Here is a 23,984-nt window from a genome sequence, read left to right as displayed (position 1 = left end):
TGATATACATAGAAAAATAACAATAAAGCAACCACAGTAAAAAAAAAAAGCCTTTCTTCCAGTTTCTGATTGGCTAAGAAAACTTGCTGTTAACTTTTTCGCGTGTGTACTTTGTATATAATGTTATACAACGCAGCTTTTATTGCTGAAGTTTATTCATGTTATTGTGATGTTTTATAATGTCAGTTCATTAAGTTATAAGCTCAATGATCACAACAATTGTTTTCTTGGTCATTTTTTGTTTTTATTGACCATTTTTGGCATTATTTTGATATTTTGATATTTAGGGCCAGTGTACAACTTTCAAATCCCCTTCACACATTCACAAAAACTGTACAAAGAATTGAGAGAAACTGAGGAAAGTTTTTTTTGAAGGTGACACGCGCAAGTGAGGCAGGAAGATGGTTCATCCAAAGCGCTATTGTTAAAGGTTAAAAAAAAAAAACAATAATAATAAAGCAAAAAGATGGAGTGTTTTACATCAGACACATACGAAGCCAATTAAAGGGTAGACGATGAGTTTATTTATTTAAAAAAAAAATGCATTGCTCAGTGATGATCATGTAAAATCTGTTTTCGTTCTGTCTACTTCTACTCATAGAAAGGATTTTTTTTAAAATTATTTTTTCATGATAGCTAAATGCAATTCAATGGATTTCTCAATCAATAACCCAAATGTTGGTTGTACGACAATTTATGGCAATTATTTTTTCCCCCAAATGTTTTTATTTTATGACATTTTATGAATTTACCGCATGTTTATCACTACACACAACATTTCTAATGATCGACTGACGCTTTATTACAATCAATTAAATACAATCAATTTATGACAGTCAATTGATTGAATGTATGAAATGTATTCCTATTTGAATGATATGTTAAATTGGCTTAATATGTGTTTAATTTGGCAGCAACTCCGTTAAGTGAAAAAGTTCCAGTAAAGTTCTCTTGGTCTCAGCGGGCTCGTTTTTTTTTTTGTTTTTGAATCCGGCGTGGGGCAAAGTAGTCCAAAGTGCAAAGAGTGGTTCGGGCGCGGCGGTGGGGACGGTCAGCACTCACCGCCGTCGTCTACCTGCCGAAAACGCTGTCGTACTCCAGCAGGACGAGCTCCACGATCTGGTTCTGGTAGACCATGTGGACCGCCATGTTCCACGTCTCCGTCTCGGGCCTCAGCAAGGTGGGGCCGAAGACGATGGCCACGCTCTGGTTGGTCATGCGGTTCTCTTCGCCGTGCTCGATCACCCTGGACGCGCGCAACAAACTTTTTGAAACACATTTTTCCTATTTCGGTATCAGTGACTAGGCAAATAATGGGGAACAATCAGACGCAAAGTAAAGAAGTGAAAAGGAAATACTTCCCGAGATCAGGAAGAGGAACAAAACAGACATGTTGAAACTAAACACTCAAAGTAAACGGCGGACTTTTCCACCAAAACGGACTCTTGTATCGGTGGGTGCGCTTCATCCGTTTGGTCCATTTTACTGTGACATGCGTTAATTTGTTGTTGCTTTTTGATCACATCTTGTAGAAGCAGTTTGAAACCTGGTCTTACTTTATCCTTTTTACTGCACTCCCACTATTTTTGGTTGAGACCCATATTTTTTTTTTTTGCAGCGCGAGTTCTGGGGACCCAACAGTTTTCGGAGGTAAAATGAGCGTGGTTACGGCGATAATATGGGCTTTAAATATCGGTTCTATGCCTCCTCCGTAATCGGTGTCGGCTCTGGGGAAAGAAGCATGTCGCTCCATCTCTGATTTGAAATGACTTTTTGTTTTGGCCTTACTTGCGGAGGTGTTTGAAGAGGGCCCGCATGGTGTCGTGGTTGGGCTCGGGTAGCTGTCGGACGAGTTCTTTAATGGCGTGGACCCGCTGCTTGTAGTCTGGGATCTCTGCACGACGCCACCACCCAAGAAAATGAAAGACGGCGAGCGGGCGGGTGAGCAAGCGGGTGAAAACAAGAGCACCACGTGTGTAATCATTGCAAATGTTGTACTAATGATTGCGTTGACTCTCTCTGCTCTCTAAATGGAATGCCTAATGCAAATGCAGCTCTTAAGAGCTTAACTTCAACGCAATGCGCTGAAATTTAAGTCAATAAAAAGTATATTACAAAAAGAAAAAGCCATAAACCGCTGATGGCTCCATTAAGTTGAAGAGCCACAGTGATGTGACACAACAAACATTTTAAATACAAAATATACACATAAAAACATATAAAATACAAAAGTAAATTAATGATAGGGATCTATATGTAAAGCATGTTGAAAAAATATTTTTGAAAAAATCAAGCCACGTGAACAAACAATGACAAAAATGTAGAGAAAAAATACAAAAACTCATTATCACATTGAGTTATGGAATGCAGTATTCATTATAAGTATTTAACAAATATTGGAAAAATTGAGAAAAACAAAAATTCAAATATATACATTTGGTGAAAAAAATGTGAATTGTATCGGGCATTGTAAATGTCTTACCTAGATTTCTTATGTAATAAATTGGAATATAAAAACTGTGATTGTGTATCATGTTTGGTCAGCTACAGGCTTCACTTTCATTGGACTTGTGTGAATAGAACCACGGCTCTCCGTGAAACTACAGCCAAATGGCTGGGAAGGGAAAACACTACAGTCACAGTATAAGGTTGAATAATTTAAGATTGAAGTACGTGTACTGCAGTAATATTTGTCTGAAAAATGTCAAGTAAAAATACTTTTCACGTTTAAAAAACTCAGCTACGCATGGGAATTCTTGTGGGGGGCGGGTGACAACACTTATCGCAAGGGGTGTGTGCGTATGTGTAAAATATCCAACATAAATGGTCTATTTTTGGAGGCGAGCACTCACTGATGGCGCTGACAAAGTCGTGGAAGAGCGTGTAGGTGAAGAGCGGCTCGGGGAGCTCCCTGAAGAACATCTTCAAGGCTCCGGTGGTCACGTGGATGTCCTCCCACTTGCCGTCCGACAGGCTCACCTTCTCATCTGCGCCCCCGCCGCCGCGGCAACGACCACAAATAAATAAACGGCCGGAAAGAGAAAAAGACGGGGGGAGCTCACCGTGATTGACGGCGAAGCGCAGCTTCTGGATGAGGGCCAAGTTGCCGCTGACTCTGTAGAGGCCGTCGACGTGCAGACCTGCAGGAAGAAAAAAAAAAAAAAGGAATACGTGAAAAGGGTTGCGCGGCGTGTCGTCAGGCAGGTGGCGCGGCGGGACGCACCGTTGCTCTCCACGTGCTCCGTGCACATCTTGACAAAGGAGGGCACCGTGCTGTTCTCCCTCTGGCACAGGCTGGACAGGCTGCATCCAAACACCTGATCTGTGCGCAGAAAAAGAAAAACGCAGAAACACACAGTTTGGATAAGTAACAAAAATGTTTTGGTTTGACTCGAGTTTGCGCAAACTTTACAACGCCACGTTGACTACTTGCTATGACGTTTAAAATCGTACGCGCTCTTTCTAATGGGGTTGAAATTTTGTGGCAATCCGACAAAAAGTTCTTTGCAATACAAAAGACTTGCCGTTTATCTTATGTATTCGTGAGAGTTCTTCATGAGTCTACTCAGGAAAGACAGGCGATTTCCCAGAGATGAATTTTCAAAAAGATGACGGAGCCGAGTTGCAAATTGCGAGGGCGAGAGAAGAGCAGCCGCTTCCATTCCAAGTGGCAGACTTCCTGTTTGTTTTATGCCGCTAAAGTCAAACTAGTGTAGCTTCAGGGACTGAATTTTCATAAATGTGATTATTATGAATTAGGAATTCAGTAAGACTCCTTGAAATTGCCAATAGGAGCCTGAAGTACTGCAGATCTACTAGCAGATCTACTTATGATACACATGCCTACAAAATGTTCTATTATTTTGCTGTATTCTCCACACTACAAGGCGCACCCACCGGTTTATAAAGCACACCTTTAATGAATAGGAATGAATATGAATATATAAGGCGCTCCGTATTATAAGGCGCATAGAACGGAAGCTACAATAGTGGCTGGGGTTGCGTTATGGACTAGATGGACCTGCGCTAAAGTGAATGTCCAAACAATCAGATGTTAGTCAAACTTCCTTTATAGATAATCAGACTTTTATCGCGAAAGAGAAAACACTGCCGGCTTGCTCCTCCTAAACTCACTCACAACACCGCAAACTGCTGGTGGTTTTCCAACGGCCACGTGTCTAGTATACATGCTTCAAATTTGGCAGCAGGCTGACAAAAAGAATCTCTGAAGAATCTCTGGAAATGGCCAGCGTAGAGTCCCTTTGAAGCAAAACGGCTGACCTGGTATTAGCGGACAATGAAGCCAAACGCGCTGGGCCTCCAAGACGACGGTACCTTTGATGTAGCCTTTGTCTCTGACGGCTTGCATGGTGGGCCGTCGCGTCAGAAACTTTTTCAGCTTGTGTTTGGTCTTCTTATTGTCCGTCCCGTCGACGCTGCTCGACGCCTTCATGGCTGCGTGGAAAGCAGGGATCCAGATTCAGATCGGAGCGCAACTTTGGTAGCGTGACGATGAGACGGGAAGAAAGGCCCGCGCGATAGATATTGTTTGTCGATAAGGGAGGTATTTTGTTTCAAGGCGCTATCTGCTTTCTATGACAGTATGACCCGAAGCCCCTTCACACACTCCGCCTCCTGAGATCAAATACGAAGTCTCGTTCACTTACTACTGTATATCTACCGCAGTAGTGTCTGAAAGCCATTTCAAACGGTCTTGTCTTTTGCAGCCGTGTTTGAGCCACGGTTGTCAGAGTTGATCACGCTGCCCTGCATCCTGAAAAGCGGGCTACCTCAAATGACGCTATCGTTTGACAGGTTCTTCTGTCTGTAGCTTAAGCCCTCTTAAGTGGTTTACCTCAACCGACAGTATTATCATGAACCCCTTTCGCACCGTCTGTCGTCCGCGGTGGTATCTGAAGCGGTCCACCTCAAGTAACAGTATCAAAAGCCTATTTGACGATGTCTTCTGTCCGCGTTGGTACCTTAAGCCCTCTAAAGTGGTTTACCCACAGGATCTCGAGCCCCTTTGACACGTTTTGCTTCAACCAGTCTTATCATGAGCCCCTTTTACGCTGTCTTCCGTCCGCGGTGGTATCTGAAGCCCTCCCTCAAGTGAGCGTATCTAGAGCCGCTTTGACGCTGTCTACCTCCCGCAGAAGTATCTGACACCTCTTTCATGCATCAAAGCCAATGTTTCCCCAGCGTCAGTGATCTGTGTGGAAGGGACTGGTACAGAGAAGGAATATCTCCCGTGTGAAACGGGTGTTTGGGGCTGACATCATCTAATCTCGTGTGACGCTGCCATATGAACACACATCTTCTCATAGCTGGGTTATGTGTGAAAGGCACAGAGCACACATTGTATGTGGTTGATAAATATTTTTCATGCCCTCGGTGTGAAAGGGGCTTCCAAATGGATTCAAAGTAAACATACGCCTGCCTTTCTTTGAGTCTCTGCGCTCTTTTTCCTTGTCTTGCTTTTCTGGTCCAGGTGACTCAGGCATGTCTTCTTCTATGGCTTCATCAGACTCGCATGCCTAAAAAAACACGCAAAATAAGTCACCTTTAAGAAACGCCACATTCATCGCTTGACTTGCACAATTTTCTCCTTTGTGAGCCAGTGGCCTGCAAAGTCAAGTTAATGCAATAAAGCTGCTGAGTCGGGAGTTTCCAAGAAGCACTGAATGTGACGTTTTACTTGCTTTTGGGGACTTTAGTGCCCGTGGAAATCAAGGACGAGCTGTTAATTATCGTAAAATTCCCAAAACATAAGCTGTTTTTTTTACATTGTTTCCAAAGCGTCGGTGCGTCTTATACACAGCAACGCAGAAAATACCAGGATTCGACCCCAACATTTAGGGTGCATCCTATACACGGCTGCGTCGTATATTTGGGGAATTATGGAAGATAAGTGTTTGTATGTTTTCATCTTATCAAACAATTTGCCCTTAAAATAAAGGTCGGACCGATAATGTTTTTTTATGGGCGGGCGTCTAGACAGTTATCAGATAGTAATGTGTAAATGTGGTATTTGTGTGGTTGGTCCTTACCGGACTGCTGATGGTGTCCCTTAGCGCTCGGTACCACTCGTTGATGAGGGCGTCGTTTTCCGACTGGATTAGGAGTTCTGTGCCCTGCCGGGTCTTCAGCTGAGGGTCGGAGTAAGTATTAGCAATATGCTGAGGTTGAATAGTTCGAGGTCTTTCTATCGCCATTAAGGGGTGTAGGACTCCAGTCCTTGACGGCCGGTATCCTGCATGATTTTCTTTCTCAAACACACCCGATTCAAATGGTTAGGAGCACTTTCAAGCATTTTCAAGGAGCTTGCTAAAAAGCTAATCATTGGATTCGGACGCGCGGAGAGAAAACCGGAAAACATCCAGGATCCCGGCCCTCCAGGACTGGAGTTCGACACCTACGCTTTGTGGTACACAACAGCTTTGAATAACTGTCCCCATTTTGTCAAGTTTAAAGTCAAAGTGAGCCCACCTCTATGACGTGTTTCTTGCTGGATTTGTCCTTGGAGGCCCAGTCTACCGAGCCGCCCTTCAAGTCTACCGTGAACTCGGGTTTGGACTGATTGCCACCAAACTGCGCACGCGAAAGGAGACAGCGGACAATGACACGCAGGAAACATTACGGCCATTGATTTTATTGAAGGTTCGATTGACGCACCCAGCTGGTCCCGCCTCCCTGGCCTTTGGCGAAGAGGAGCGTGGCGCCTTGTAAAACCGTCCAGGAGGAAGTCCAATTCTTCCTACGATGGACAAGCCACCTCTCAAATCCCAACAAAGGAAAACAATTACAATAAAATGTTGTCCTCACCGAACTTTCTTGCCGTTCTCTGTGATCTTTGTCACGTTGAGCACACCGCACTTCTCTGAGGGCTGAACAGTGGGGGAACGAAAAAAAAAAAAACTCAAAAAACAGCGAGCGAGCAGCTTAGACATGCGTCATATAAACAAGCATTGATCATCACAGCGGGACGGCTGCGTTTAAACTTCACCAACAGCGGCAACACCGGCACCCAAACAAAGCACCGCAAAGAAAAGCTTTGCTCTTTGATCTGTATTCAGGAAAGCAGGTAAAACACAACACGTGCGACACGCATACGCACACCAGCGGGCAAATTAAAGGAAAAGCAAGCGTGCTTGATCAAAGGAATGCAATGTAGGCCCACAACAACCAGCGTACGCTGACAATTATACTCAACGTTCGCCATAACCATACTGCCCATGCGATACGGTTCACTCTGCTTTCATAACAATAAGATGACGCAATTTACCCCAAATAGGTTATCATTCACCCCGGTCACAATACAACCTGGTGTGATTCGCGCAAACGTCGGGACTTTTAACTCGAAGAGACATTTCCGTTTTAGTCACATCCCTGCGTGTGAATGAGGACGGACTCGGACGTTTGTCCAGTCTGCTCGCTTCTTGTATTGAAAATAATGACGTAGCTACATCAGCTGACGCGAGCCGCTATTAGCTGCAACAGGCACTGGCTGCTAACAGCCAACCGATGTACGCCTTCTAGCTCGTACCGTAAAGATGTGCATCTGTGCGTCAAAACTCAACTTGTGCGGCTGACAGATCAATCTTTCTCGAATGGTGTCGGATTAGTTAGCGTTTACAGGACGCAACCATACTTCATTCAAAAACAGCGTCTTATATTTGGGGAACTACAGTGGTTTTCATTTTGAGAACACTGACTGCAGTACATTTACGATCAAATTCATTCCCATTACATACTGAGTCATTCTATTCACGTGACGACTGACTCGATACAATACAATCACATATGATTCTCTCCAGTTAGGTTTCGATTAATCCAGACAGAATATGTACAAAAATAACTTACTGCAACTGAGAGACTATAAGATTCACTCCAATATTTAATGCAGTCATTTCAGTTATGATAAACGTTGACGCAATTTATTCCAATTCCAATTGGACGCGATTCTCTCAACACAATCAATGCGATTCACTTAGGACCGGGCAATAATTCAATATCAATATGTATCACGATAGAAAAATATGACTTTTTTTGTCCAATATTTTGACTTCTTTCATTTCTCTAAGAATTTGACATCACTAATCCAACAAACGCTTGACCAAAACACCAACATTTGACAGCTTGCAGTTGCTTTTCCTTGAATTTGTTACATCCCAGCACAAACAGGAAACAAGTCAACAAAACATTCCATGAGAAAAGAAGAAAGTGCTCCTTGAGTGACTCAAAGAAGCCTCCAAACAAGGTTTCCACAAGAGTTGGCTTCCATCTAAATAACGAGGGCACGCTTCGATTTTCAATTTTCCCAACCAATGTGGAAACCTCGCATGAGGTGTACAATACTGGCGGGGGGGGGGGGGGGGGGGGGGGGGGGGGGGGGGGACTTTTTACTAACAGAGACGGAACGCCTAGGAGAATTGGGGGCGGAGTCAGAGTCTGGTGTTGGGGACTTGGGGCTCAGAGGTGCATCCTAGTAAGGAGAAAACAAGGCGGTCACATGGCTTAATATACAACCAATCAAACCGGGATGAGCACAACAAACAGAGGACGCAATTGGTTAGTGTCGGTATAGGTATTAGATTGTTTCAATTGCCTCAAGATTCAAAGAAGCTAGACAGATTTTCAGCCTTTTAAAGACCTTTTATGAACATTCAATAGCTTGATGATCCGTTTTGACATTTTAAGAGCTCTTAGGACCTTTTATAAATTTTAAAACATTTAAAGACTTTTAAAAGACGTTGTAGGATCTTCTTACAAGATGGTTTAAGGAACAGGGGTCAAGCTCCGGTCCTCGAGGGCCAAAGTTCGTGGTGTTTTCAGGGTCCTCTCTCCAGAACACCCCATTCAAATGATTAGCTCATCAGCAACCTTTGCAGGAGCTTAAAAATGATCATTCGGTTGACTGCGAACGACTTACTGAGCACTGTTAAAACCTTTATTATTTTCTTTAAAATAAATTGATCTAAAAATCCTCACTAGTCTTAACACGATGTTCTGATTATACTTGCGTTTGTGGAATATAAATGAATTGGCAAAATCCACCTGCTTTTATACTTTTTGACTGAAAATGATGTCAAAGATGCGCAGGGCTCAGTTGACAACCAGTAACAGTAGCAAAAAGGCACAGCAGTGGTAACTCATGCACATGCTGAGACAAGATGGCACAAACTGAATGGGAAGAGGTAGATCTCCAATCTGCAACCGAATAATTGATTTATTTTCCAAGACAAAATGGCGGAGCTGTCCAAGCAACGCCGAACGCAACAAATGGTGGCGCATCGCTCACTTGGTCGTCATCTACGGACCATTCTCCATTCTCTTTTATACGTGACGTACCTTGTCATTGGGTTCTTGGACAAAAGCGCTGTGTCTCCACTTGGTAAGGACGATGGGCTCCACATGTTTCCTGTCCAGACTGCGAGTCTTAGTAGGATCCGTGAGGTGCGGCGGTGGGGAATGGTTGTACTAGAGGGATACAATAAGAGTCGCTGTACAGCCTTGCTTTGAATTCCCACATTTCCATTAGCCATGTTGTTGCCAAGTAAAACCAGCGTCAGAGACTGAACTTTCTACTTTTTTTTGCTTTTTGGCAAATCTTTACCTTTGGGAGCTCCCATTCGGACCTAGAGCCGTCTGCGCTGTAGTAATATGGCCGACCCTGCTCATCCACATGTTTTAACCACTGTTCACGAATGCACAAAGGAAACGGACCATTAGAGACAAAATCGAATATTTATTTGCTCCGGGTCGTCACGTATCAGGAACACCGAATTTTCGCCACCGGCCAAGCAAAGCCAAGCCCCCAAGACAGCGGAAAGTACCTTCTCATTAGTATAGTCGCTGACATAAAGCGTGTGGCCGTACTCGTCCATCCCCTCCGACCAACCGCATGGCGGTGAGCCGTACTGGCTGTCGGACAAGCTGGAGTAGGCGCTGAAGCACGCGTCGTCCGAGCAAAGGGGCCCCAGACGGCCCACCGACAGTGACAAGTAGGGGAAGAAAGATGGCGAGAGCGACAGGGGAGTGCTCTGAGCGTGAAGAAAGAGAAGGAAAAAAAAGAAGTCACCTTTCACCAGTAGAGACCCCAGAAATAAACCCGCACGTACAGAGCTACAGACACGGCATGGGAGATTTTTTTGTTTTTAAATATAGTACAACTCATTACATAAGAAATTTAGGAAGCACAAATCAGTGTTATGAGATAAAATGTTCAAGTGTGCTTACAAAATTGGTATAACGTATGCACCAAATGCAAATTTTCATCAATAAATACTAATTTGAGGCTCCAAAACAGTCTTGCTTGAAAAATGTGAACTTCTGGTAGCAAAAGAATACATTGTGATAACAATATACTTATCTGTGGCCACAAAATAGGTAACACATGTCCATAAAACATTTTGTGGCCATGAAAAAAAATTGTAAATATAGTAAATTGTGGCTACAAAATACTACATTGTGGCCGCAATATACTTAATAATGCCCACTACTTTGCTGGTTTTAATTTTCATGATATGTCTGGAGCTCCCCACAAATGAAAATGCAAAATACATAAATAAATACATAAAATGTTTTTAGAAAAGGAGCAGCAAGCATTCAGAAAGCAACTTTTCAGAAAGGAAACATTCGTGTGCAATGCCAGTTTGGTTCTGCAGGGGGCACTGTGGCACAGGATGTGTTTGTGGACAAAATGGACAACAAAGATTCGCTTTGCTTTTCATTTGATTTGATTTTGTTCATTACAAGCTGCTGCTACCGTGTTTCTGTTTATTAGCAACACCAATTTGACACTTTCAGTCCCGCTTTGGACTAAAAGCACTAAAATGTGTTCCTCATAAAGTAATACGGAGGGAGTTATGTGCCACTGCACTAACAGCGCAAAGCAGCCCTGTTCCCATTATCCCTAAAAGCCTACATCCCAATGTTGCCGGTCTATGAAAACAGCACAGCTGTTATGAGGGGAAATAAAGCTGTGTCATGGGGGACCATTTGGAAAAGTCAATTCTCCAGCTTCGGTAGGATCCAAGTTGAATGGGATTCTTGATGCCTGCCGCCTGTGTGTAAAGGTATCCCAAAATGCAGGGAGAGGGGATGTGAGGTTTAACATCCGACATGACCGTTTGATGTCAAAATAAATGCATTTCTGAGTTTTTTTCCTGTGTTCCAACTGTTGCAAAGAAATGAAGGAGTTACAGTATGTCGATCGCTGCGTGAAATGATTTTTTTTTTTTTTTTTGTATTACCTCGTTGCTTTCTCCCGTGCTGGCGTTGTCCCCGCGCGATCCGCTGGTGTCCCGGGCTCTGGGCGGCTTCCAGGTCCTCTCGTGGCTGCAGCGGTTATAGTAGAAAAGGCGGCCATGCGGGTCCTTGTATGACTCCCAGTCGCCCAACACCTGGTAGGGGGGGCCAGCCGGGAGGGGGGGCACCGCCGATTGTGTGATCTTCAGCTCCTGGAGGTTGCTGTAGACGGGCGAGTCCGGCCGACCGCGACTCGACGACGACACGCACTGCAGATGCGGGAAAGAACATGTGGATGTTTCTTCAGCGATTAGGACAATGAATGTAGCACCCAAAAGAAGGAAAAAAAGCAAGAACCGCGACCTAATCACACACAAACAGCTAACCTGACAAGCCAAGGGAATCTCCCTCCATTCACCGCAACGTATTGCAGTATATGTGGACATAGACAAGAACTTTGATGTCACCAAGACATTAAGTAGGCAACGGTGAGTGTATTGCGTGAGGAGACCAGAGGAGAACAGCGGAAGGAAGTCAGCAAGAAGTCTCGTCAGGTAGAAATAAGGAAGCGAAACTACAGTGGGCCAGCATCCTGAGGCGGGAACGCACATCCACCATGAAACTCAAAATATAGTCATGCAACAAAATCTCCAAAGTGGCCCGACGTGGAGCTCAAAACTTGCACCGTCGAGTGTCAGGTGAAACTCAAGCAAATCTTGCGAGGCTTCACCTATGTCAAAATAATTCTGCCAAGAACTTCAAAACATTCAGATTTCATCTAAACAAAAGTGTTTTGTGTTTTAAATAATATATGTTTTTTCCAAGTAAAACCATCTCCCCAAAGAATGCGATTTTAAAAATGACACGATGAATGGAAAAGTCAACCAACTTGGAGTCAAGCGGTGCCATAATTAAGTATCAGAAGAGAAGACGGATGGGATTGCGTAACTTTCCGTTGACACATGCAAGGAAAAAACAAATGCCCCAACCTCCTATGTTTTCCGGCGTTGTTTACCGATATGACAAACATTCAAAAAGCTTGCCGAGGCTCAACGGTGGAGCGAACCCCCCCGACTCGTCAATTCGCCCCACCTGCGGCGCGAGCGACTCGTCAGCATCGTTTCACTACGGCGCCGCCGAGGTCGGCGAGTCATCAATAGCGCCGGCGTCCTGCGGCCTTTTCGCAATGCTTTCGAATCCTTTACCTCTTCGTGCATGGAGATTGCACGCCGACTACTCCTCATTCGTATGACCGCCATCCTTCCTCGCTTTGCCTCTGCTGCAATGAGCGAGCACGTGGTTTAACGCAGGGCTGAGGGTAAAAAGGGAAATCCGTCCCGTCAGGCAACCGTCGCGAGAGCGGGTAGAGAGGATCCCGTTTAGACCGCTGCGCGAGACCGCATCCTGTTCTTGAAGTTGCTCGGAAACTCCTCAAAAGCACCAATCAGGACTTCCGTTGCTTTCATACTTTCGGCTTTTTCTGAAAAAGGTGTACCTGCCCGTGATAATTATAATAATAATAATATTGATAATAATAATAACAATCAAAAAGTATAAGTAGACAGAGGTAAAAAAGAAATCAAACAGCCGATACTAATCGGATCTAGAACCAATTATTCATTTTTGCTCAAGCCCAATGAGAATTGGATGCAACTGGGCACATTTGAAGTAAAAAAGGAATGCTTCGATATCATGAAAATGAATGCCTAATCCATTTCCGGCTTTATCGCCGGCTCCGGTTGAGTGTGAACGGAGCTAAACAACGAAAGTTTAGTGTCATTTCCAGCCTCATTAATCGAGCACGGCCACACTTCAGCCTGGACGTAGGATGGCACTAATGACGTTTGAATATTAGCCAGCAGCTGTTACTGGTGGACATCTGCCGCTACCGGCTGATCAATAGTGAGATCAGGAAGCTTGAACGAGGCGGGGCGGGATGCTCAACATGTTTATCTGATCTCAGAGCACAGTATGGGAAAGAACTGCCGCCTTTAAAGGAGAGTCACCAGAGGACAATTTCTCATCCATCTGTCCAGAATACCTGGTTAAAAGTTACAAACGATTGTACAAAATCTCCTGGGCCAGAACAAACCTAAAATCTCCGCTTCAAATCCAAAAGTTGGCCTTGCTATTATTTTTCTAACATGGCTTCTTGAGACATATTACATTACATTACAATATATATTATATTATATTAAGAGATGGAGCAGTGGTTAGCACGCCCGCCTCACGGTTCGGGGATCCGAGTTCGAACCCAGCCGGCTTCTGCCTTCCTGCGTGGAGTTTGCAAGTTCTCCCCGAGCCCGCGCGTGTTTTCTCCGGGCACTTCCCATTAATGATAACCGACATTGGTGGACCCCTGGATATGGGCAAAAATATATGGCTAAAGAAAATGGCAGACTTCCAGTACATTTTTTGGTGTGGCTTCAACTTTTTTTTTTTTTTGGTATAAAACTGTGACACTACGACTTCTACATTGGCGATACGGAGTACTTGAAATGTATTGCGGGGTACTCATGGGAACAGCGCAGTAAGGTCTATGCTGAAGATTGGGTTGGGATTCCACATATTTTCTCCCTTTTCCTGTCCGGTTTGTGTGTGTCACACATAAACCTGCTGGGCCGCATGCCGAGCAAACACAACCTGCACATGCATACGTCTTGACTCCGCGGCCGCGTGCTTACACTTGTACAAACACGTCGGAAAACAGTTAAGAAGCCAACGCTGTCAGGGTTTCGTCAATTCCACAAAATGAGGAGTGCGAATCAAGCCGAAAATTGTATCGATTTTCAGAGCTTGTCAGATGGGGAACAGAGGCAGTTCCAATCAAAGGAAGCTTTTCTTGTGTACCGTATTTTTCTGGGAACACGATGAGTTTATTTTCAAGCTCCATTTTAGGAAGGTCGCCTTATAACTGCATAAATCAAAACAGACCGTTTTTTTTCACATATCTGTGTTTGAATATCATTCATTCGAATACAAAATAAGTGATACTATGTCATTTGCAAGGCTTGAAATGATGATATATAGCTCGAATTTGATAACGTATGCATGAGTTTTCGAAGCACCGCCTAATTGCCTCTTTGTCGTTAACGAGGCTGCGTGGAAAAGGAAAAGGCTTGACTTTTCCCCTTCGGCCTTTGGACGTGAGCTTCAACAAGAAGTTGAAGACAAAACGCGAGAGCAGTGGCACGCATGGATGTCAACAGGTGGTGTTCCCGTACAGCGAAAAGCAAAGGGGGGGACGGACGTATAAGCGAGTAACCTCATATGAGGTTAAAGTTCAATTCTGGCTCGTGAGGTTCTATACATTGAAGTCCGCTGTAGCGAGCCTAAATGTTTGGCAACGTCACGGTGTGCGCGATTATATAAGCATGCGGGGTGGGGGGGCAGCGTTTGGAAAGGTGCAGCCACATAATGCAACTTAATTGGCTTAGCGGTGAGCACATGCCACTCCGGTTTCTCCTCTACGAAGGATTTGCTATAGCAAGTTATACAAAGTAACAACCTGGACATTGAAAGTGTAATGCCGAGCTTGGGCACGTCCCCGATACACCCCCGCATGCAGCCCATTGGTCGACCATTTCGTCGCTTATTAAAAGTCGCTTATTACATGATATCATAAAAAAATGATGATGTTTTTGCTCAAGGTTATCAAACCCTCAGAATCTGATATCGTCCTGCGCCTATTCAGAACAGCAAGCTGTATATCATGCGCTCATCTATTACATAGGATTCCAATGACAAGAGCATCAAAATGCAACCATTCACAGGTCGACAAGTTTATATCATACAGGTTTTCTCAGCCTCCGTTTAGTGCACAGGTGTCAAACGTCAGTCCTCGAGGGCCGGTATCCTGAATGTTTTCAAGCCTTCTTCCGCAAACACACCTGATTTAAATGATTAGGATCATTTTCAAGATCCTTCAGAGATTGCTAGATTAATGAGCTAATTTGCGGGTCAAGCTGGTATTTATAAAATAAATAGCAAAAACAAAATAAAAAAGACCGCAATCAAATGAGTCAAATGGCTACCTTATTTGCATCATTTGACATGATCCTCTCAGTTTTAGTGATATTCGTGTGTATGAACAAGGATGGACTCAGACGTTGGTTCAGTCTGCATGCTTCTTTCAGTAAAAATAATGCCGTAACGACCTCAGCTAACACACGGGCTGCTAACGGTTAACTGATATCCGCCCTCTAACCCGTCCCATTACAGTACAGTACCGTACCGTATTGACTTGAAAGAATAATATTTCAATTTCGATATCAAAAGTAGGAACGCGCGTTGATTGTCTTCCTTCGACTCACTTCTGGGTTTGGCGACGCACGGCAGCAAATACCACATCATGAATTGGCGGGACGAGAGCGGCTTATAGTCAACTGACTGAAGAACACTCTTGGAAGTAACAAGGACTGAATAAAAGCTCTTGATGAACACACTTAACAAAACCGACACAACAAAATGTCCTCCATCCAGGATGAATATTCATGCGCGCACCTTCCCTGGCTGGCGCGACACAAAGGTAATTAGAATAAAAAAAAAATAAAACAACAACACCTGCTTTGCATACCAAACTATTCGAGCGGAAGAAAAGTTGAATTCAGGCAGAAAGTTAACAAGGAGCTTTGGAGGGAGAGAATGATATTTGGCAGCTTATTTCAGATTAGCGCAGAGAGGCGTTCTTAGTCATCACGCCCGTGACAATGGCGGCGTGATTAGGACGGCTCGCGATATAATTACACTTGACAATGTGCACAAATGTGTCTGCGCAAGGTCAACTGCATTGTGGAGTGGCTGCGGGCGATTAGAAAACGCTTAAAATCAAATGGAGATGATATTTCATACATAAGTGAGGAAGATGCTCTCCGCGTTGAGGACGTTGACCTCAATTCATTTGGAGTCAAACTATGTCAGCCCGTGCAGACGTCAAAATTTGAATGGATTAGAATTCGCTTTGTCAAGAGTGATATTCAAAAGCGGCTACTACAACAAATGACCTCTTATTTGAACGTTTCTCGTGAATATTTTCTCCTAAGTACTATGAGTCCTGAAATACAGTTGAGGTAAACTTAACTGAACATTTTGAGGGATTGAAAATAAATATAAATGTATACTTGACGATGTGACGACCCTTTCAAAGTCGGCCCAAGTTGGATGGCAATTAGCCAGGGCTAGTGAAAAACACCCAGTGGTTAAAATGAATAAATCGATATCCTTTTGCACACAATATTTTAAATCCCTACTACTTCAATATTCAAACAGAACGCGTAAGGAAAGAAAACAAAACATTTTCCTACTGGGAATACAATCATTTCATTGATGGGACACTGACTGGTCTTTCTGGTCTTGAGGGCTTTCGTTTCAGCACACAACCACAAAACCTGCTGCGATGAAACCAGTCCAACGAGACCAAAGAGCGACCGGTACCATATTCGCAACTGTGGTGCACCGTGGTGGAAATAATGTGGATCGCGGCGGCGGCTAAAAGGGACAGTGAGTGAGTCATCCGGAAGAATAATCTACCCGTCTAATCGAGAATCGAATCGTCGAAACAGGCTCGTTTCCCACACAGAAAAAGAAGATGCAATTATACAGGTGCTACGCTAAGCTATGCTAATTGTTTTACAAGAGCAATTAAAGAGGTATGAGATAATGCCTCAATAAGGAACATTCCAGAGGTTTCCTGTAAAGCTTCCACAGTTTGAAAATAATGTTTGAAAATACTATGGAAGGATTATTCTAAAAATGTAGAATATTATTTAATTATACATATAATAATATTGTAAAAAATACCTAAGCAAAATTGAGATATGAATGCAGAGATTTTTTTTTTTTACTGAACATACACAACAAAAATACAAATAAGCTGAAATGAGTGAAGCTATAAAAATGATGCAACATGCAAGTTAACTAATAAATAAAATAAACATGTCATGCTATTGCTCAATGCAGGTAAAATGGCTCTGAAGAGATTCCCAATGAGCGGGGGTCGCCACCTGGGCCACACACAAACAGAGGGAGAGAGAGAGAGACAGCGAAATATTCTAAATATTAAGAATACAAATTAGTATATGGGCATTATGTGGCGTATTAGCATACATTGCGAATGATTGAGTAGTGAGAAGTGAGACTTTTGGCGAGGTGCAGAGTTCAAAGCAAAACTGGTCTTTCTTGTAGAAGGAGACAAATGAAACGGCGCGCTGCTTTCCGCATGGGAGCACATAAAGTGTGGGCGTAGCAAAAAAGGACCCATTTAGTGCGAAGAAATCCAACGTAAATCATTTGAGCATCATTGCGACCCGATTAACGATACAAGCGGCGTTTGACGTCACATTTGACTTCTGCGCAGTATCGCATTGCTGCGAAACAACTGACAAATTGGGACACGCCAGCGGAATGTAGCCGCAGCTGCTCAGTATATCAACGTAGGGATTATGCTAGGACCCGATGACGCTGGAGGATGTAGCCCGACAGGAAAAAGTAGTTCTGCTTTTCCACAAAAGCATGAATTCCATGAGGTGTCACTCAACTGTCATTGTTTGCTCAGGCTAATTACTACATGGAAACCAGCTACGTTATAATGTCCAAATAACAAACAAATACATTCACTGGCTGTTCCATTCAGGCATTATTGTACATGTATTTTGTGTACATTCCAGTCATCACGCGGTGTCCTAGAGGCATAGCTCAGCTCGGTAGCCAGCTGTCCAAACAAATGTTATTACGGAGTCACCCGGGCGGCTCTTATGTAATGTAGCGTGGCTAGCGCTTTAGCCGCCATCACTTTGAGCATCCCAAGAGTCCCTAGCTTTTTTTGGCCGCTGGACACGCGGCCTCATCGGCAACAATACGCAAAGGCTTAGATTGCTGAAGAAACCTTCTTCTGCAAAGCAAAACAATGAAATTGGATTTAAGAATGTTCAAATGATATGTTTTCCATTTTTCTTCCTGTCCATATTCATGGCCCGTCTCAATGTCACCCGTTATTAATTATGCATTATTGAGCAATTGAGAGTGTTGAAAGGAGCTTGAGAACAATTATCAACACGTTTCCTCACCCTGCAGGAGACGTGTACTTTTTTCCCCAAATACAAGTTGCTTATTTTCACATTATCTGAAAGAAAGACATATGTATTTCTATTGATTGTTTGGAACACTGGAAAAAAAGGACATTATGAGGAAAAACACCTTTAACCCTTTCACTTTTGATTCTTTTTTCCGCCAGTTAATGTTGATAATGCAATAATGTAGATTTTCTAAAACAAAAGATGTTTGAAAAAGGTCATCAAAGTCAGTGAGGATTTGCGCTGTTTAGTTTGCACAAAAACGTCCCCGACTGATGAAATGTATTTCTGATTGTCGATTAATCGCCGCACCTCGAGCTCGATCCATTCAAAGTTCAACACTTCCGGTCCATCTGTAGCGTGGACGCTTCCCATGCTGCTAAAAGCAATGTTTACATCACGTCGCGATAACAGCGGCATGCGTAAAAAGTGCTGAGTGGCTGAGAAGCAAGTGGAGCGTGAAGCATCCTTTCTACCTACCGTGCACTTGTCATCTGGGTACATGATGATGTCGCTAGCGTTGGGGTGCTGTGCCTGTGACCGCTGGTGTGACTGACATGGGCGAAAATGCTACACACTCACATTTGACAAACACACATATCATTACATAAACACACACACACACACACACAGAGCTGGAGAGACAGCAGTGCTCTGCTGACATAATAATGCACGCACACATCCGATTGAAACGCTTGGAGGGATTAAGAAGAAAAGCTCAATAAAGTCAAGAACTGTGCTTGCCCCCCCCCCCCCCCCCACACACACACACACACACGCACACACACACACTCTCTTGTTTGTGTCTAATCAAAGACACCAGATGATCCCCCCTCGTAATCGCTACACAGAAGGTCTATTATTCCGAGACTTTCTACAAAGGGATCCTTGCACTGGCTACACTGAGACATATCTTTTTTTTTGCTTTATTCAGAAATGAACGGCAAGAAGCAGCAGATCTGTTTTAACCTTTTCAGTGCCAAGCGTTATCCGAAAAGGCGACGCCTAGTGCCGGCCCATTTTGAGCGTTTCGACGCATCTTTCAAGGCCGACAGTATATTGAAATTTATGACGATGAAGACATTGGCGGTACCATGCGAAAGATTAGAGTCCGTTCTTTACCTAGAAAAATGAAGTTAGATTGTACCTTATTCCGTTCTTTGGTAATCGCTGTTTGACAATAGGTCATTTGAGTGACACCAAGCTATTTCGGGCAAAAGGAGAACATGTGTTTTCTGCGCAACGGTAACGCTGACAAAAGTATTTTTTTGTCAACATCTGAAACATCTCAAGAGTCCTTCCCTTTGATCGAACACGAACAGTGAAAATGTGTTTTTTGATGGCAAAATAATAATTTGTGAATGTATGTGCCTACATTACAACAGCGGTGGATTGGCATAATATTAAGAGGAGCGCTGGCCGCGAGTGTCATCTATCCATTTAAAAACAACAAAAAACGCAGTTGATAATGAAAAACAAAGGATGACGGTACATGTTGACTAAGTCTGTCTTTAAATGTCTTCACAAAGTCAATGAGCTCAGCATGTAATACATGATGAAACAGGTGATTTTTTTGATAGGATTGAAATACAACTGTCCACATGTCTTTGTCTTACTGAAAAACAGCAGCATAGAATGTACTGTCTTAACTACATAATCTCATTATGACAAGGACCAAATTTGGGCACCCGCACGATGACTAGTTGAGCGACAAGCAGAATTTCATGCACTGCTGCGTCATCAAAACTGGAGCTTGCGTGCCATTTCTTGACTAAACTTTCATTGTACAACCGTAACGCCGAGCGATCCGATGACGTCTCTGTTTTGTTGCCGTTAAGTAAGAGTTCATTCAAGGAGGCATGGCAGGAAACAGCATATCACGCGCTTTCCAGACTAAAGCAACTTTCCCGGATATCAGTGATTCCTCATCAACCAGTCCAGTATGTCCTTTTCCTTGCCCCCGCTAACTCCTTTTCCACTTTGTGAACGTACGCTGATCACCCAAATGTTATTCCGGGGAATGGCTTTGCGCTTTTATTTATCATTTTAATATCCGGCACAAGTATTACATGTCAAGCTCTATTTTACGGTCCTTCAGGGCGGTAAAATGATCAGTAAAAGTCAACTTGGGGCCCACTGGACCCGAGCTGGGAGAGAACCTAGTGAATTTTTATGAAGAGAAAGAAGCAGAGACAGCAAAACGAGCGCGCCGGCCGCCACGGGCCTCGTGTGTTGGTGTGTGCGCGTGCGGGTTCCGGGTTGAGATTTGACTGAGGCCTCAAGAGCCCCCGGGATTTCTTCAGAACATAAAACACAAGCGTTTGCCTCGAGTGAAGGGCCGTCGAGCGATCCTAAAACAGACGGATCCGCGGCAAACCAAACCGAAGCATCCAACGCCTCTGCTAGGTACTCCGACCGCATACTAAGGCGGTGGCGGGCAGCAGCCATTAAAGCGCTTTCGACTTTACAAGGATGTGGAATGACATTTTGCGTGGCCTTTAAACTGCTGTTTATGTCCTTTAGTTCATTTGTGAGGAAGGAAGGAAGTCCATTGTGGCGCCCACATAAAAGTCAGGTTATGAAAATGTAAACGTATGTTTGCCTTTGGCTTGCCTTTCATCAGCGGGACGCCGAGATGAGAAGATTAGCAAGAAGCTGGACTAAACAAAACGTGTCTGAAAAGAGGTCCAAAAAAGCCACAATGAGTGCGGGCCGGCAACTCGAACATTCGCAGACTACTTGAAGCCATTTTGTTTCAGTATCGTTTTGCTTTCGAGAGCTTCGTTGTCATCCGTGCGCGCACGTCACGGAGCGAAGATGAAAGATTCCTCAACCCAGACTCCAAACCGCAACAAAAACTCCAGCCCAAAACTTAATTCCAGACCAGACCGTTATCGTTCAAAAAACCATTTGGACCCGCTTTCCAGGACACGGATGAGACAACGCTGGGAGCCGCAGATGAAGAAGTTAATCTGAATCGAACATTATTCATTTTGCCAAAGCATACTGTGAGGATGAAGATGCAGATTCTAGACCAGAGGTTCTTAACCCGGGTTCGATCGAACCCTAGGGGTTCGGTGAGTCGGTCTCAGGGGTTCGGTGGAGCCTCGCCCGCAGAGGTCCGCACCCCTCAGTCTAAAAAATCATACTTTATTTTTGACTAAAGAAGGGTTCGGTGAACGAGCATATGAAAGTGGTGGGGTTCGGCGCCTCCGACGAGGTTAAGAACCACTGTTCGAGACCCTGATCTCAATACCGACTGGAAACAAAAACCCACTCGTCCTAAATCTTCACGTACATCAAGACGGTAAGTTTGTTTACCTGAAGCTGTTCGGTAGAACTGCCGCTCAGCTCGTCTCCAGACTCCGAGTCGTTGGTGTGCCGATCCTCGCCCGCCGAGTGCGCGGGGCTGTCCACATCCAGCGGGGCCCGAACCAACTCCGGGGATCGGGCCCGGGCGCGAGGCAGCGTGCTGCTACGCTGGGCAGGTACGGGGACGGCGCTCTGGGCCAGGATTTCGGCTAAGGTTCGTTCGGGCCCGGTGGGGGTGCCGGGGACATGTTGGTGGTGGCTGCTGTTCCGCCGCTGGATGGGAGGTGTCAAATGCAAGGGCGAGTGGGAATGAGCGGAAGGTGAACGCGCAGGTTTGGACTCGGATCTGTCGGGGTTGACCACGGAGGAGTCCTGGAGGGCCAGATCCAGATTGGCCGGTTTTACCCAAACGGCACCGGTGTTCTGAGGTGGGGTGTCACCAGCCGAAAGGGGGTGATGAGGCGGGGCGCTGCCCGCCGAAACGGGCTGATGAGGCGGGGTGTTCCCGGCCGAAACGGGGTGGTGCGGTAAGGGCTTGGGGGGCGGCATGAGGGCTTTGCGGACCTCTCTGACATACTGGGCCGGCACATAAAAGGCTTTGCTGCCCTCCTCTTTGCGGACCTTCCACCAGTCTTCATTGGTCTTCTGGACCAGCATGTAGCATTCTCCCTGGTGGATGGTGATCAGTTTGTCTTTAGACTTGTACTCGTAGTCGTATTCCACCTCGATGTAGACCTGGCCTGGAGCGATGGGCAGCTCCGCCATGGCGCTGTTGTCTGCCGGCTAAATTAGATCTTGTCTGACATGGTCTCCGCGGTCCGGCTGACGGGAACACAAAAGAAGTCAAGGATTAGGAGAATGATCCATAGACGGATAAATATGATATATATGGATAAATACATAATACGACACATGCATACATATACCAATGTGTCTTAGCATTCCTAATGCGATCGTAACCTGATAAGGAAGTGAATAAGAAGACGTGTAAATCCTCTTGAAAGCCAAGGGAGGGCCTGGTGGGGACAGCAGATAAGGCGCTAATGCTAATAACGTGACTCGCGCGTTGCCACGCCGTCTACTCTCATAGCGCGGACAAGTCGCTGCTCATTTGTCTGATCGCTCGAATAGTTTCCTGCTCAAGTCACGCGCGCACGTGTGTCAAGGTGAGGCGAGTGCATTCCGTAGCAACAGTCAAAGGGACACCATGCGTATACACACGCACATGCACGCAAACTTTGAGGAATTTAAAGGGCACTTTTCAAACTTATTTGATTTTTAAACAAAATAAACATCAATGAACAGAAAAATCAATATATTGTATAATGTCCACCTCGTCATTAAATGACAGCAAACATATTTGAGACAACTTGAAAGTTTATTTTAACCAGAAACTTGAAGTCAATTGAGCATTTTGCGGACCACATAAAAAGATGTGGCGAGCCAGATCTGCCCCCCGGGCCTTGAGTTTGACACCTGTGGTTGATGTTGTAAAAGAGGACTTCATTCGGTTCATTTTGTTTATTTGTATGTGAACAGTCGAGGGATCTCCTATCCCTCGACCAAAGTCATTTGGTATAGCCCCCAAGTCACTTAGGATGAAGATGAAAATTGATGGGTGGTTTTATTAATACAATAAATTATATCACGTTTCCTAATTAAAGCAGCCTTGACAAGCTAGCCTACTGCCGTATTCCCGACGGAAATGGAACACTTCCTGAAACATTCCATCGAACTTTTTGCACCACCGGAACACCTTTTTGTGATTTTTTTTTAAACAACACAAGAGCGAATTCGAATGACGCGGATTCGATAAAACTTTGGAAAACGAATTCAAGGTTGGCTAATTAAATAGCATGGCTGCTAACTGGACGTCCCAGAGGGGAAAAAAAAGGTGTCCCGTCCGTCGGTGTTACTCACCTTAACGGAAACGCATCCTGGAGGTCCCGGCTGGGTGGATGCTTTGCGGTACTGCTATAATCCCGGTAAACCTCACCCAGGTCCTAGCGCACAGGACTCTCAATAAGAAGCCGTGTATTTGTCAAGACCTGACGCCGAAAAGGAGTCACTTCCTGTCCGCTACAAGTTGCTCAACTACTCGCTACCTTCCACAGCCCAACATTGCCTTGAGTGAGCTGCTGTCGCGGCGGTGACGTCACGATTCCATATGCGGAACCCGGAGTTTGAATATTACTAACTTTATTTTACATTTGTTTTTGTTTGGAAGTTTATGCACCAAAAGGTTATTCACATAAATTAATGATTAACCTTGGGAGTAACATCTCGATGCAAAATCTGCGTTTCATTTCTTCAGGTGCCTCAGGTGTTTTACTGTTATCTACTGAAACAGAA

The 23,984-nt window shown here is 44.5% G+C and overlaps 1 protein-coding gene across 6 annotated transcripts; it reads right to left on the bottom strand.

The window, feature by feature from the left end:
* Positions 1-219: 219 nt before the first annotated feature.
* LOC148414277 (rho GTPase-activating protein 12-like) lies at positions 220-23,766 on the bottom strand. 6 transcript variants are annotated; one of them, XM_088429746.1, is made up of 18 exons: positions 23,553-23,766; positions 21,642-22,454; positions 11,256-11,519; positions 9,837-10,043; positions 9,617-9,697; positions 9,352-9,480; positions 8,411-8,485; positions 6,826-6,887; positions 6,676-6,757; positions 6,490-6,591; positions 6,051-6,149; positions 5,435-5,537; positions 4,336-4,455; positions 3,224-3,322; positions 3,063-3,140; positions 2,853-2,987; positions 1,789-1,894; positions 220-1,246 (listed from the first exon to the last, which is right to left on the bottom strand). In XM_088429746.1, exons 2-18 carry the CDS (start codon positions 22,395-22,397, stop codon positions 1,072-1,074), a joined length of 2,673 nt encoding a protein of 890 aa, XP_088285872.1. In that variant the 5' UTR covers positions 22,398-22,454; positions 23,553-23,766; the 3' UTR covers positions 220-1,071. The 6 variants fall into 6 exon arrangements, with proteins under 6 accessions (XP_088285872.1, XP_088285873.1, XP_088285874.1 ...); XM_088429747.1 differs by having other exon boundaries at positions 5,441-5,537; XM_088429748.1 differs by lacking the exon at positions 8,411-8,485.
* Between the last annotated feature and the right edge of the window lie 218 nt (positions 23,767-23,984).

This window comes from Hippichthys cyanospilos, chromosome 12 (assembly GCF_059441005.1).
Source record: "Hippichthys cyanospilos isolate Australia breed blue-spotted pipefish chromosome 12, RoL_Hcya_1.0, whole genome shotgun sequence".
NCBI classification, from domain to species: Eukaryota; Metazoa; Chordata; class Actinopteri; order Syngnathiformes; family Syngnathidae; genus Hippichthys; species Hippichthys cyanospilos.
This window is presented reverse-complemented; position numbering and strand designations above follow the sequence as displayed.

Coding starts and splice junctions, on each gene's coding strand:
- LOC148414277 (XM_088429746.1), bottom strand. CDS start 22,397: ATGGCGGAGCTGCCCATCGCTCCAGGCCAGGTCTACATCGAGGTGGAA. Junction 2,988..3,062: donor GCGCTTCGCCGTCAATCACG/GTGAGCTCCCCC, acceptor GCGGGGGCGCAG/ATGAGAAGGTGAGCCTGTCG. Junction 1,895..2,852: donor CGACTTTGTCAGCGCCATCA/GTGAGTGCTCGC, acceptor GGCGTCGTGCAG/AGATCCCAGACTACAAGCAG.